Genomic DNA, 16,334 nt, shown 5'->3' with positions numbered 1-16,334 from the left:
CCCGGGAATTGCTGGAGAGAATTAGAGCATACAAATCATGTGCGAGCCATTTCTGATTTCAGTTATTTCCAGTTTCAGATCAGGAAACTCTGGATTGTTTGTGGGTTAAACAACTCAGGGGTAACTCTACAACAAATTGTGCAATTATTGAGTTAACTCTGGGTTGTTTAACTCAGAAACAACCCAGAGTTTCTGGGTTTGCACACCAGAAAGCAACCCAGGAATTGAGCATTCTTGGATTATTAATTAAAAGCAGAAGTGACAAGTGTGTGTTTCATGCACTCTACTCATCCCCACAATTCCTGGGTTAAATAACCCAGAAACTGGCATGGTGACATGCAAACCGCCTATCTGTGTTATCAGCCAACAATGCTTAAGTAAATAGAATCTGTTAAGATAATCATTTAAAAATGATTTTAGGATGTTTTAATAATGTATATTTTGTTTTAATTCAATTTTATGTATTTATATTTACTGTTGTTCCCCGCCTCGATCAAAATGGAGAGGCGGGTAAGAAATAAATTTATTTTTATTAAATTGTCAGTTCTTTACTTCTTTGAATTTCAGTTCCCTTTGACAACACAGTTTACCTCTTTTCCCACCCCACCCCCAGACCTGCCTATTTGAGGTCAATATTTCATACATCTGATGAAGTGGACAGTATCCACAAAAACTTATGCAAGAATAAATGTGTCAGTCTTCACAGTGCCACAAGACTCTTTGCAGTATTTAACATAACAAAGGCTTTATGGGTCTGACTGCTCAAAATGTATCCCAATTAGTGATTCCATTTATTTGCTTAGGGTCAGAACACCATTGTGCACCACTTATTTTTGTCAATTTGATTTGGCAGTCACACTTACCAAAACAATAGTGTAATTTTGATACAACGAACTTTACAACACATAAGAAGGGATTAGCACATTTTAATAAGTATTTTTGTTGAAGCAAAAAAGGATGTTTGCAACTTGTATAGAATGTTGTGCACAAAGTCATGTTGTGCAAAAGATCCTCATTTATCACACTTCACACTTTTTGGCTGTCTCATAGGGCACCTTGATTCATATTATTCATATTACATTAGTTGCAAGTATAGCTCCTTATAATTAATGGAAAATTTCCACTGAGGCAGTGTATCTTCTTTGCAGCTGTGCCCATAGCCTGTGCCACTTCTCTTCTGAAATCTTTAGAACAATCGTCATTTGACCTATTAGTACATGTCTATGTGGTGTTTGTAGTACAATGAATCATCCACCTTTGTCCTTTGTAACTGAGTGGGAAGGTTAGCCACAAACTGGATAGAGAACCTGCATGATTTAGTGTGTAGACCAAATGGTATAGACCACTTTCTCTTCCAACTTCATTGCTTTGCATGGGTCGCGTTTGACCTCTGCTTCCTGTTCAATCTTCTGCTTCTTCTGTGTCATTGAAGGCAAAAAAACAACTGGCCACCGAATTTGGCAGCAGACTGCTATGGAGACTTAAAAAAGACTTTATACTACAGACTGTTTTTATACCTGGATTCAAGTCTTGGCATGGTTTGTGCCTTGTTGCCCTGGACAACCACTACTTCTCAGCCTTGTGTCTTCATATATCAAATAGAAGCAATCTTGATGCAAATATCACTGGGTTTTGTGAGGATGAATATCAAAGATTACAGTCAAACCCAGTGCCATCCAGGTGTGTTCGAATACAATTCCTATTATCCCCAGCACATAGTGGTCCAACACAGCTGCAAAGAACCAGGTTGGGAAAGGCTCGTTATAAACTATTATGCACAAGAACATTTAATCAAACATGATCAAATTAATAACTACTCCTGCTCAACTTCGTAGGTAGTATTGTTGGTAGAATTAGATTTGATTCACCAAGTTTAGGCTGTATTTTAAGTTATTTAGCTTAGGACGGAACAACTTGGTTTCATTTTTGGTTTTGGTCAGTGCTGAAGTCTCTCAAAGGCATGTGTAGTTGTGAGACTTGACATTTTGTAGTTCCGTTCTTAAAAACAACCTGGAACTCTTACTTAACATTGCTAAAGTGGTTACAGTTGACCTCTGTATCAACGTTTATGTGAACTTCATAAAAACAGACTTGCTTAAAATGTATCTTCTGATTATCTTGTGATGTGGGATGAATTTTCACAGAATCAAATCACCTAAGTTGATTTCTTCATTATGTGAAGAGTCATTCTACATCACAAGATCAGTAGGGTTATTCTTTGATTTTGCAAGGTTTTGAGCATGGTTGGAGATAAAGGCAGAAACTCCAACTGGAGCAGAGGTGTAGTTGCTATCATGAGCAAATGTGTTGACCCTTAAAGATCTCCAAATAATTTCCTCCCCAAGGTGCTTGGCCTCTTCAGCACAGCTAGTCAATCTCTGATTTGGTTTTCACATAACACTAACCCATGATTTCTTTAATCCATGGGTTGTTGAATTCTGGGTTGTCGTGATGTGTAAACCCAGCCACATTAACAAACCATGGCATGTTAATCAACCCAGAAAGAGAACCCATGGGGGCTGGTGCTACATAACAACAACCCATTGATTAAACAACTAATGGTTGGTTGTGCACGAGTGGGGTTGAGCGGGTGTACTGCTTGCAGTGCACACACCTCTTCCATTTTAAGTCCACAACCCATGATTAGCTCCTTCGTGGGATGTGGAGTGTGATGTGATGTTTGGAGCCAGACTGCTGGGTTGTTTAGGGGCTAAACAACCCAGCAGTTAACCCATGGTTTGTTGTTGGGTTAACCACTGGGATGTTTAGCTGTGCAGGTTTGCATGTCATGTTCCACAACCTACAGTAGAAGTAGAAGTGATGGATGCACTTTGCTTATGGATGATGACTCATGGGTTGTTGAACTCATGGGTTGTTAGGTGTGAACCATGTCATGGGTTGTTGTTGGGTTGTGAATTCTGGGTTGTTTAAACGTTTTTGTTAAATGTGAATCTAGTACTGTGGGGTTGTTCCTGGGTTGTTTTGCCAGACTACAGAAGCAGGTAGTGGTAAAAACAAAAGTGGTACAGAAGTGGTAAAAACAAAAAACAAAAACATCAGGCAAGAGTGGTGAAAACAACAACAGCAGCTGCTCTACATGTCAGTACTTCAGCGGCACAAAGACATTTAGGATTCAGGGAGGGAGTTGTCAAAGAAGGAGGAGAATAAACAAACGAGTGATTCAGAAAACAAGCCACAGTTTGCTCAGTCGTCTGCCAGAGAAACCTTGGATAGGGCAACAAACCAGGGATTGGATAAACCATAACATTATGTGCAAATTAGGGTTGTCTTTACGTTAAGGGGAAATTGTGTTGATTACCCGGGGCGTTTGTGCTTCCTGCTTTTTGGAGCGATTGTTATGGGCTGAATTACCCAGTTGGAGAAGGGCAACCATGTGGTTTGAATTGAATACTTCCCTTTTGTTCAGTTCCATTGAGACAGCCCCACCTAGTGGCAGAAGAACCCTCTTTTTTAAGGATGCTACCCTTTCAAAAGAAGGTTTTTTTATGGTGGAATTTGCAGCGGTTGCTAAAGGAGATGTCCTGGTTGTTCACAACGTTGTTTAAAAAACCCCGCAAACTTCCCTGAGTGGCCAGTCACGACCGTGCTAAATATCACTTGTTTAGAGAAGCCCTTTGTCTCTGTGTATTTCCTCACAGAAGGATCACATAGAATCAGCTCCTCAGGGAACCTTCGCCCCTCTTAGTCCTGCCCAAGTTGGTACAGGGGGCAAATGCAAGGAAACTTAAATCCTCACTTTCTCTTCCTCTTTTATTGCTTCCGCTTTTACTGGCTCTTGCTTGGGGATCACGGTACAGCAGGGGAAAGAGGAAGAGAACATGCTGGCAGATGGCAAGAGACACAACGTAGAGCGTTCAATCTGCTCTTTTTATAAACACTAAACTCTACTACGTGATTGCAAGCGGTGGTTTAGAACACTGGGGGGGGGCGTTGCCTGGTTCACACCATTAGAAAATATACATATGAAAAAGCCCTAAAACACAGTGGGGTTTTCTCTGTACTACATTTGCTTGGTTTGGCTCATTTTGGGCTATAGTGCTACAGTTCTAGCTCTGGTCAAGTTAATTGGCACTAAAAATGTGCGGATGTCAAGAATTTGGTTCTTTACACAATTGTTTGAGCAAGATCTACCATTCATTGATGCTTGGTGGATTAATTTTCTGGTTGATGCCTTCCAATAGTAACTTTCTTGCAGACAAGTTCAGTTTGTTTTAACTTCTTGCCCTACAACAAGTCTACGTTGAGTCTCCGGAAACTCACAAACCCACCAGCAGTACTAGAAAGTTTGTTTTTGTTTTAAAATAGTATGAGGAAGCACTCTTAATTTCCCATGAAGGAAATTCATTTATTTTTATGTGTGGTCTTCAGAGTTTCCCCCCCCCCCCAGTCGTAGTGCTTACCTTTTAACCCTGATTTGCAACATGGAACATAGTTTATTTTTTATTTGTTATGTATGTGGGAGAGAGAGATTGGGGGTGAACGGATACACCGACAGACTGCAAACAAGATGGGCTAAAGTTGTTCCTTCACCTCAGGAAGCCCTAGTTCTCTCTGTGTGTCAGGGCTTAAAAATATTAATACCTGCCCAAGCGTACTGTATCTAGGAATTTGGGGAGAAGCAATAGCAGTATAAATTTGTAGAATAGATATGCCTTCTCTTTTTCTTCTTTCCTCCCTCTAACCTGTCTTTCTACTACTTCCCACCTTTTTTCTTTATGGAACACAACACAGGGAAGACTGCAACCCAATTGTGGGTCCAGACCCAGAGAGCTTCGGCTATGGGGAAGTATATAAATGTAATAAATAATAATAATAATAATAATAATAATAATAATAATAATAATAAAAAAAAAAATAGAAGACCAGTCGTGTATTTCCTGTTGTGGCCCCAAATCTAAATGGGGACGTGCTGGACTAAAGTGAGCTTAGTTTAATGTAGCAATCGCCTATTGGTTCTTAGCAAGCTAAAAAGCTTTGGACATCCAGATATGGCCAAGGGAACTGTTGCTTTATACTTTGAATAGTTTTCATTTTTGTGAACCGCCCAGAGAGCTCCGGCTATTGGGCGGTATAGAAATGTAATTAATTAATTAATCCTATGCATGTTTAGACAGAAAAAAGTTCTACAACTCCCAGTATTCCTTTGCCAGCCATGCTGGCTGGGGAATGCTGGGTATTGTAGGACTTAAAAAGAAAAGAAAAAAGAACATAAGAGCCATGCTGGATCAGATCTAGGGTCCATCTAGTCCAGCATTCCATTCACACAGTGGCCAACTAGCTATCTACCATGAACCCACAAGCAGGACATGGGTGCAACAGCACCCTCCTGCCCGTGTTCCCCAGCAACTGGTGCATATAGGCTTACTTTTTCCTGTCTAAACAGTTATTTATTTATTTTTATTTATTTATTACATTTTTATACCCTTGCATTGGAACGGTGGAAAGTGTGGCGGAGTTTCCCAAGAGTACGCTTGGGTGGTCTCCTTTCCAACACCCGACCACGTCCTTATGTGCTGACAAACCTTTGACTTATCACCCAATAGCTGAAGTTCTCTGGGCAGTAAACATGCATAGGATTGGAGCTTAAGTAAATTAAATGTTCATTGCAAGATCTTTGAAAGATTTCTCATTGGTGGGTTGAGATGAGAGATGTAAATTAATGAATTGAGGATGAGGGTTTTTAATGGAATTGTCTTAATGTGGGTTGAGGGTTTTTAATTGAATTGTTTTATATGTGATTGTAAAGTGCCACGATACCAGAAATGGTGAGTTGGCGTTAAAAAAACGCTTTAATTAAAATAAATAAATAAGTTTAGAAATCTGCCTCATATCCATCTTGTCAAGATCCTCTTGATTCAAAGTATTTTGCTTGTTGTGCTCCCCTGTGGAAGAGGCTTAGGATAGTTCTCAAGTTCACGTATTTACAAAGAAATGTATAGAGGGGATTTTCATAGAATCATAGAATAGCAGAGTTGGAAGGGGCCTACAAGGCCATCGAGTCCAATCCCCTGCTCAATGCAGGAATCCACCCTAAAGCATCCCTGACAGATAGTTGTCCAGCTGCCTCTTGAATGCCTGTAGTGTGGGAGAGCCCACAACCTCCTTAGGTAACTGATTCCATTGTCGTACTGCTCTAACAGGAAGTTTTTCCTGATGTCCAGCTGGAATCTGGCTTCCTTTAACTTGAGCCCGTTATTCTGTGTCCTACACTCTGGGAGGATCGAGAAGAGATCCTGGCCCTCCTCTGTGTGACAACTTTTTAAGTATTTGAAGAGTGCTATCATGTCTCCCCTCAATCTTCTCTTCTCCAGGTTAAAAATGCCCAGTTCTTTCAGTCTCTCTTCAGAGGGCTTTGTTTACAGACCCCTGATCATCCTGGTTGCCCTCCTCTGAACACGTTCCAGCTTGTCTGCGTCCTTCTTGAATTGTGGAGCCCAGAACTGGATGCAATACTCTAGATGAGGCCTAACCAGGGCTGAATAGAGAGGAACCAGTACCTCACGTGATTTGGAAGCTATACTTCTATTAATGCAGCCCAAAATAGCATTTGCCTTTCTTGCAGCCATATCGCACTGTTGGCTCATATTCAGCTTGCGATCTACAACAATTCCAAGATTCTTCTCGTTTGTAGTATTGCTGAGCCAAGTATCCCCCATCGTGTAACTGTGCATTTGGTTTCTATTCCCTAAATGTAGAACTTGGCATTTATCCCTATTAAATTTCATTCTGTTGTTTTCAGGCCAGCACTCCAGCCTATCAAGAACACTTTGAAGTTTGTTTCTGAAGTTTGTTTCTGAAGTTTTGTTAGGGGCTCCTCCAGGATGTAAAGTAGCTGTTAGGATTCTGACACTTTCCTTATTCAGACCATTTGTTTTGCCACTTAAAATATCTGTCATGGAGTGTGAACAGTTTAGCCCAACTGTTAGCCAAAAAAAAAAAAAAAGAGAACCACATTTTGTGAAATTCCCGGTTTGCAAGACTAGCCGTACTATACTTGCAGCACAATTGTATACAGATCTATTCAAAAGTAAGCCCTCCTGAGTTAAATGGGGCTTACTCCCAGGCATTTTATTTTATTAATTTAAAATATTTCTTGGCTGACTTTCAAGGTAGAAGCCAGTTTACAATAATAAAACACATAATAGAAGCCAATACGGTCTTGAAAATCAATAAAAATGGCAATAAAAACAGCAAAAACAGTGAGCATACAAGGGAAGGCCAAAGTAAAATAATATGTTTTCAGGGCTTTCTGAAAGGCCTGCAGTGATGGGGCCTGGTGGACCTTTGATGATGACTTATTCCAGAGTTGAGGGGCAATTGTGGAAAAGGCCCTCTGTTGTGTGATCACCCAGCTAACAGCTCTCATAGGTAGGCAGATGAGAAGGGCCTCTTTTGCTGGTCTTAAAGGTAACTGTGCATAGCATTGTAAGCCTAATTCAGTTAGGGTTCTGTTAGAGTTAGCTGGCTGGGGAACGCTGGGAGTTGTAGGACTTTTTTTTTTGTCTGATCAAGCATAGGATTGTGTCCTTAGTCTTCAAGGTCCCCAGAATAATCGGTGTTTTTTTCCATGTAATCTTTAGTACGCATATGACAAAAATTAGAATAGCTACAGCTGAAAACTAATTTCTTAATTTATTTATACTCCTGCAATCACCACGTAGGAAAGGCTGCTCTTCTAATAGAGCTGAAAAAATCTCATTGCAGTGGTGAGTCATTTGCTCTATGCAGAGGACCCCTTTTAGCTTGCATGTGGTGTTCATACAAAGCAATTTGCTTATGATTTGCATGATTTCAGCAGACCGTGTGTAGCAGTTAGTGGGCATGATGGACACTTCTATGATGCCAATGTTTTGATTTAAAAACAGCTGCTGTGCCAGGGGATAAATAGTCAAAATCTAACCATTACCCTCCTCCTCCAAAAGGTTGCTTGAATTTAGGAGTATGGAATTTTATATATAGTTGACCCATCAGCTGTAGTTCATGAGAATGCAAGGGAAATGACATGAGTTAGAATGAAGTTAAAGCAGTAATGCTTAATTGAATTCTTTGTCTTAGCTTTTTCCAAATAGCTACATTGAGCAGCAGTATGCAGCAGCTCCTTCTACTGTACAAAAGCTGATCTCTTATGGTGCTTCCAGATGAGGCTTGTGCAATCATCCTGCCTCCTGCCTCCTGTGTTTTCCCATTGCTTCTTACATCTTTTTTTCCCTTTCCACAATTTTTTTGTTGAGGAGGAAAAAAATGCAACAGCTACAGAAAGATTATTGATTGGTACTGCCAGGAGCCCTACATCTGGAAGCACCATTAGAAACTGATTGCAGTATTTATTGTATAGTGTACCTTTTGGGATAATAAGGCAGCTCACAAAACTCAAAAGGAATTTAAAAAACACATAATCGGTAAAAACAATCTAAAATCACAGCATAATATAGGGATGTGTAAAACAGCACAGCCAGAAAGTTGTTTTAAAAGACATGCCACCACATCCTGATTGAAAATCAAGACTCTGGTGTAGACAGTTGACTACTTGTGCAGTGTGAACACAAAAGGAAGACGTATCATTGCCACCCAGGAAATAAAAAAGCAAGCTATTCGTTTAAGGAACTGTAGATTTATTGCACTACAATGTATGTTATAGTACATGCTTTTTATCTGCTTTAAGAGAGACTTCTATACGAGTTAGGTAAATGTAAAACTGATAAAGAAATCCCCAGTTAAGCACTACTCAAATATCACTACTTCTTATTGAAGACCAGCCTGTCTTTCTTCTAGACTAAGAAAATTAAACTCTTGTGGGAAGTATGCCCAGTGTTTAGGCAGTTAACATTTTGTGGGTTGTATTTCTGTAATACGCTTTCTTTGAAAAGACTGCTGATCATTAGACTTAGAAGACCACTGAGTCTTTGCAATGCATCACCAGAAGTAAGAATACTGTCTCCATCGTGTGTTGAACCTTGGATGTGTGTATGTGTGGTCTTAACTGTTAGGGGGTATTTGGAGATGGCAATACAGTGGTCTACAGGTCTGATAATGACAGTCATAACAACAATGAGATGATTGGGCAAGCCAACATTTTTCATCCTTTTTCTATATCCAAAAAATTCCAGTTCTAAAAAAAATATGGATAGTCATTTAGAGAGTTTCTTTCTCAGCATGACTCATCTATCACAAGTTTGGCTCTTTTGTGGCATTTCATTTTCAGGGAACAATCTCTGGTATGTAAGGAAGGGTGATAAGCCCTTTCTAAACAGCTGAGTCTTCTAGCCTGCTGCGGTAGCAGCCAAGAGTTCTTATAAAGCTAATCCCTTAGTGTTGAAGATCATGATTCAGCTCTTCCCTTTATGAGGTTTGAAAGCATGACAGAGTCTACTTTTGTGTTTCTGACTCTGCCCCTTTTATTCTAGCCACCTTCATGCATGTTGGAAGCCTTTAAAATTGAAGTTTCTTGTATGTGTGTGTGTGTGTGTGTGTGTGTGTGTGCTCTTCACAAGGACTATGCAAACTCTTTAATGGGGGCAGTGCATGCACTGCTGACTGTATGCTGCCAAAGCCCTCTAATCTAATCCAAAACAGGAAGGCTGCAAGTAACACAAGTTCAAGAGGAAAAGGATTATAATGCCTCTGTACGTGAAAGGCCAAATGCTCTATTGTGGCTTAGAAAATCCTGACCCAGTCAGGGCCAGACCATTTATCTAACAGGATCTGTTTAGGCATATGCTTGGAAGCACATTCTTGGGGATTATTCTCCTATTATGATATGCATGTGTCTATTAAAAACAGCACTCTGTTTGATGTTTGTGAATGTAAAATGAACACTTTATTGAAAAGTATCTAGCATGTTTCTTATGAGAAATTTTATTATCTCATAAGATTTGTTAAGACTTGGTGATAAATACTTCTAGAAAAAGACCATCATGGGAAGCATATGCAGCTGCAATATATTGAATGAGACTGCTTGTTTTTCTAGGCCAGGATTGTTTACTCTCACCAACCTCAACTTCTTTGGGGTCTCAGGGAGAGGCCATTACTATCACTTGCTCCCTGATCCATTTTTAACTGGAGATGCTGAGGGTTAAGCCTGGGACCTTCTGCATGCAAGATGAGTGGTGTACCACTGAGCCATGGCCCTTCCCCAAAGCGGTGGCTTGGACCTTTTCTGACTGGAAACAGCATTAAAAAACGAAGCCATGATTCTACACACGGGTGTCCTTGAAGCAGTTCATGTCCATGATACAGGTGTACAAATAGATTGGGAGACATTTTTCTCTCTCTGTCAAAATACTGGAATCTAACGAGGTCATCCCATGAAGCTGAATAGTGGGAGATTCAAGACAGATAAAAGGAAGCACTTCTTCACACAGTGCATAGTTAAACTATGGATTTTGCTACCACAACATGTGGTGATGGCCACCGATTTGGATGGTTTCAAAAGAGGGTTAGGTGGAGACCGCTATCAATGGCTACTAGTCCTGAAGGCTATATGCTACTTCAGTACTGCCTCTGATACTGGATATAGGCAAATATACATCAATTTCAGGGGAATCCGACTAGGAGGTTGCTGTTGTAGACATGACCTACTTGTGGGTTTCCCTCAGGCAACTGCTTGGCAACTGTGTGAATAGAATGCTGGATGAGATGGATCCTTGGTCTGATCTAGCTGGCTCCAACATTCTTAGGTATGCGTTCACAAGAACAAACAAGTAAAGTCAGAATATGCCTGTAGGCTTGAAATAGCTTGGATTCCTTTCCAAATCCCATGATGGCATCATTGGTCATACTTGCTACTGCTGCTGAGTCAATTGGTACTCCCTAACATGCAGTATTCTGAACCACATTTATTCTGTCATGGCACAAATCTTGAGGAAGATGTTGTTACCCTACAGTTATTATTTTTGACCTGCCTGGTTGGAGAGGGGCCGTAGCTTGGTGCCAGAGCACTTTATTTATTTATTTATTTATTTATTTATTTATTTATTTATTTATTATCTGCCTCTGGATTGAGGCAGGGAACAACACTAAATAAAACATAATATATAAAATTAGTTAAAAGAGCATATAAAACCAATACAATATTAAAATAACAATCACAGTATCTTAAAAACATAGTTTGCATGTAGAAGGACCCAGGCTCAATGCCCGGCATCTCCAGATAGAGATAGACAAACCGTTGGAGATCCATTTCCAGGCTGTGTCGACAAATGAGTTAATTGGACCAAGAAACAGCTTTCTGTGTTCCTGTGTAACAGCTGGGGCAATGCCAGGATATAAGAACGCTGTGCACTTCCTAAGATTGTAGTGTCATAGCATTCCATTATTTTACCTCTTGAGTAATGACATATTTGTGCAAAAAGTTGTCTAGTTGTTTTGCCAGCTGGGGCTTGCCTGACCTCGTGGCTAGAAATAGGCAAATGCTGAGGGAAACTCCCTAGAAATATGGTCTTAATTTAGTCCATTATAGATTGTTTATGTCAAGGGTGGGCAACTGTAGGAGGTCCAGGGGTCATTTGTGGCCCTGGGCTCTCCTCTGTGGGCCACCGTCTGCAGGGCACCCCACAATACATGGGGTGCTCCAATTTATTTTTTTAAAATGTGGTTTGCTGCTGAAATCCCTCAAATCGATCCACGGAACTAGAAGAGTTACATTTAGCTTGTTTGCAAGCTAAGTTTAACCCTTTTGGTGCCATTTCTTCTACAAAATACCCACCACAGAATTCAACAGTGTGACAGGGGGCTCTGTGGAGTCCACAGGCTGTGTGTTGCTCACCCCAACTTATGTAAATGAAATAGGAAGGGTACCCAGTATTCCACACTTCCTTATATTTAGAGTAAAAGTTGGTGGCTGTATGTGTGTTTTTAAAGAAGGATAATTAGTAGTAATCCGTATTACCTATAGGTTTTTCATAGATTTGCGACAGTTTTTGTTCTAGTGAAGGAAGATCCTGCACAATATAAGCTCAATTGTTAATGGTGGAGACATTTTCTTTTCTTTTTTGAAGAGGTGGTTGTGCTTGTCCAAAAAATAAATAGAGAAAATAAATTAACAGAGCACTCCTATGCCCGTCCAAGGAGGTTAACCCTAACCAGAACATCCTATGCTGTGCTGGCAGATGCCCAGTAGGAGAGGAGGAGCAACATGGTCCCTTAGGCACTCTCCCAGGGACTATAGGATTGCTCTTTAAGACATTTTGAGAGCGATCCTATATAAGATCTTACTCCTGGACTTTAAGGCCCTTCGACTGAACCACACAGATTACCTATCCTCCCTTTTGTCCTGGTATGTTCCAGGCTGGGCCACCAAATCCATGGGTCAGTCCCTCCTGACCCGTTCTACCTCATGGATTGCGGTGTCCTGGAATTGTGCATTCCAGGACCTTGTCCCTCAGCTGTGGAATTCATTCACTCCCCCTGCCACTGTGGCTGACTGAGAGTTTGGAGGTGTTCAAGAATAACAAGGATAACACGGAGGGGAAGAAGATTATGTACGCCGCCTTGGGTTCCTTGGAGGAAAAAAGGCGGGATATAAATGTAATAAAAAAAAGAAAGAAAGGTTTGAAAACCTTTCTTTTTGAATAGAGGGGTTTGACTGGCTGTTTCTGAGATAAAACATGCTGATGGTTTTTGTGGTGGCCACAACACATTGTATATGGGTTTTTAAGGTATTATTGTTATATTCTTTTAATTTCAGTTAGGTCTTTTATTAGAATTATTGTATTTATTCCATTAATGTAAACTCCCTGACCTATTTTATTTCATGTACAGCACTTTGTTAGAAAGTACTATATAAATAATTTTTATTTTTATTATTTTGAAGATCCCAATATGTGTTCTCGGATTGACCTAAATGTGGTGGTTGTAGGTTTTTACTTTAGAGTTCCATAAATGTTTAAATGTTAAGAAATTATCTACACAGAGTTGGGAGACTCGGCAGTTATCTCCACCCACTCTTTGGGAATTTCCTCATAGAATTCTGCAAGGTCCTGTTCTGCCTCGAATATGAAGTTTCTGGCAGAGAGAGAGAGAGAGAGAGATTGGGAGTATAGCGTGTAATGTCATTAATATGGTAGAGTCTTAGGGTTGTTGGGGTTTATTGTGTTCCTTTAACAACAGATTCAGAAACAGCAGTTACAGGTTGTCAATGTCAGAAGAGTGCTGTTACCTAATTTATATACAAGCAACAAACTAAAGTCAGTTGAGATGGAGGAGATGATGAAGGATGACTTGTACAGTTGGGAGGGGGGGTTTCTGGTTATAGCCAAGAGTAATGTTCACCGTCATGCATGAGTTAATCATCTGGATGTAATACTGGATCTGGCCTTGTTTCTTAATGCCAGTGCGGTCAGGACTGCCTTTGTATCAGTTACATCTTACTTGCTGTGTCCCGTGATCCAGTCATCCATTCTCTGGTGATTTCTCAAATTGGTTTTAGCGCAGTGAGCTCTATGCAGATCTGCCCTTTCAAACGGTTTGGAACTTAGAAGCATTGCATTCTGCGGCCATACAATTTGGCCATATCATGCCCCTTCCCAGGCCATTGAGATTTTTGAATAAGGTTCTGCTCCAGATCCTGTAGGTTTTGTTCAGAGCTGGGCCTTCTCTCTACTGGCATCACAACTTTGGAAAACCTTTCCCAGGGAGGCCTGTTGGCAGCACACTTTTAAAGTTTTTAACAGGCCAAGGCTGTTAGCTTTTAGACTATTGATCTGTTGTGTGTTCTTGTGTTGCGATGATGTTGCTGTGAGATGTGTTTTTTAATGTTTGATCTTCAGTTAGTTTTTTAAAAAATGGATTTTTAAAATTGGATTTGGTGGAGTTTGTAAGCCACTTGGGGAACCGTTTGATGGAAAGACAATTTAGGAAAAATGTGTTCAAGGAATTTGTCATGGACTAATTACTTCTAGTCTGAACAGGAAAAGAATAAGGGCAGAACTGCATGTTGCATTTTCTTAGGAATTGCATTTTACTATCAGTGGATCAGGAAGGTTTATCTACAGGGATGATATCAAGAACCAGTTTTCTATACTTTAGCGAGTAATATTGAAGAAAGAAACTTTGTTGGTAACCAAGCACTGATATACCATTGGCTGATCCAACCTCACTTATGGAGGGCCCTGTTGGTTCTAGCGCTCCTCTCTATTCCCTCCCCATGATTTGAAGTGCGTTTTGGAACCAGTGTGAGTTATCGATCATAGGTGCATATATAATGCTAACCACGGTTAACTCTAAAAATATAAAAGGAAGGGGATTTGAATGAGGGAAAGAAAGGGAGATCATGGTTGTGAGAGAGGCCATAGATCCATCCACCCATGCTGGGTCTGTAATTTATTTCCCTTCAGCAGCAGATTTTTCTATTGCAAAGGTAATGCAAGATGGCTGATTTAGTTCCCTTGTCTGCTGTTTTAAAGGGTGAAACATAGTGCATTTCGACTAGGTGGAAGGTTAATTAGAATTATGAAGCAGCTCTTACGGACCTATATGCCGAATCAAAGTAGTTTCGCTGTCAATTGTCCCTTCACCCCACCCGCTCCCTCATTTAAGGAACACTTCTAATCGTCTTACTGCTGTGAACTAGATGACGTAAATAGCCAAGGATATGTGTGTCTTTTTCATTTGAACTTTGATATTTCCATAGCTGAATTGGTCCTAGTAAATCATCTGTCCAGCAAAGACCATTTTTATTGGCGCTATAAAGAACATTTGGATAGACAATGAGTGTGTTTGGCCACCAGTTTGTTGCCATTTGTGCCTTTTGAAAGCATAATAAAAACTGTACTGTGGAGAGGGAAAATGTATGTGAACCTCTGGTGATGATTTCATGCCTGGATATTTTTGCCTTCGTCTTGTTGCCAGTTTGATTTATTTTATGCATCAAATAGCCTGAGATGCTTGAGATAATTGTATATGGAAATAACTTCTATTTCAAAAAATGCATTCTAGTTAATTGGTAATAACTTGGTGATATAGAATGTGCTATTTGTTCCTGTTGTCTGTATTGAAATGATGTGATTTAGTGGGTTGTATTTTTTAAAAAATAATTTCATTTTATTCACTCTTATCAACCCCTTTTTCCAAAGTATGTGGCCTCAGTTGGGGGTGGTTGGATGGCATGGATTCTTTGGTGAAGGTGTCCTTGACTATCAGACTTCCTAATTCTGCAGCTGAAACTGTTTTTCTATATGAGGTGAGATGTATTCCAAGGTTCTACAGTTATATTGCATTTATTATCTTTTCTTTGAAAAACAGAAAGTCAAGGACGTTGTTTAATGCAGGGGTGGGCAGAAGGTAGATTTACAGATGTTTTGCAAGTCCCAGAAGCCCCTGCCAGCATGGCCAATGGTCAAGAAGTCCAAAACATCTGGAGTTCTACTTTCTGCCCATCCCTGGTTTAATGGGCTAGATTTCTATGTTCCTGCTATGTACGTAACAGTAGCATAGCCTTTAGCTTGAACATTTACAAGGCCACCCTATGCTCATCTACTCAAAAGTAACTCCCATTGTGTTTAATAGAACCGACTTCCAGGATTGTAGCCTCATGAGCTTTACATTATCATAGAATTTTCTTCTAGGAAGTGAAACATTTTACTAATCTTGATGCAATAACTAGTCTTGCATTTTCCTAAAAAATAATTTTTATTTCTTTCCCTTTTCTTTCCTCAGGAAAAGAGGGATAGAAGTCATACAGGTGAGTACAATTGATTCATTTGCTCTCTCTCTCTCTCTCTCTCTCTCACACACACACACACACACACACACTAGTGTAAAGGCTGAATAGCTGTAACATCACTGCATTTTGCATTTCCCTTGCTTTGTGATGCTTGATTTAGATTGCTAATGCTGTTTAACGATAACTATCACAAACCCATATTATTGCAATGTGGTATGATAGGGGTGGAAACCGGCCTTACCGAAAACACATGGTTTCCACAGAACACAACAGCACTGTTCATGTGCCAGTTGTGAGAGTAAAGCTAGGTGGGCCTTAATGACGACTTCCAGTTCCTTCCAGTTTTTAGCCAAATCCTCCCCTTGCTGTAGCCTTTAAAAAACAGAGGCTAATGGGATTATTGCTAAAGGGAAGGGGGCAGCCCTCCTCTGCTGCCCCCTTACTAATGCATACTAATAAGGGTATTGTTCAAGTGTGGATTTTGTATATGTTTTTCTCATGGACCAGCATGGTTATCTTTGCTTTTTTGGCCACTTCAATAATGCAGTGCCAAAACTCTGATGAGCAGGAGCATAAGGGGTTCTCTCGTCTTTTGAAATTTATTAGTTGTCCTGATGGCATGGATGCCTGTAACACTGCTTAAAGCCACATT

The 16,334-nt window shown here is 40.2% G+C and overlaps 1 protein-coding gene across 2 annotated transcripts in view; it reads left to right on the top strand.

The window, feature by feature from the left end:
* ITPK1 (inositol-tetrakisphosphate 1-kinase) overlaps window positions 1-16,334 on the top strand; it is a 155,100-nt gene that overhangs the window by 24,122 nt on the left and 114,644 nt on the right. For both annotated transcript variants that reach the window (XM_063117983.1, XM_063117982.1), the window contains exon 2: window positions 15,676-15,700. In XM_063117983.1, the coding sequence (XP_062974053.1) occupies window positions 15,676-15,700 (25 nt within the window). The remainder of the gene's footprint in view (window positions 1-15,675; window positions 15,701-16,334) is intronic.

The sequence above is a fragment of the Elgaria multicarinata genome, chromosome 2 (assembly GCF_023053635.1).
Source record: "Elgaria multicarinata webbii isolate HBS135686 ecotype San Diego chromosome 2, rElgMul1.1.pri, whole genome shotgun sequence".
Classification (NCBI taxonomy): domain Eukaryota; kingdom Metazoa; phylum Chordata; class Lepidosauria; order Squamata; family Anguidae; genus Elgaria; species Elgaria multicarinata.
The sequence above is the reverse complement of the archived record's forward strand: the minus strand, read 5'-3'. Positions and strand labels throughout refer to the sequence as shown.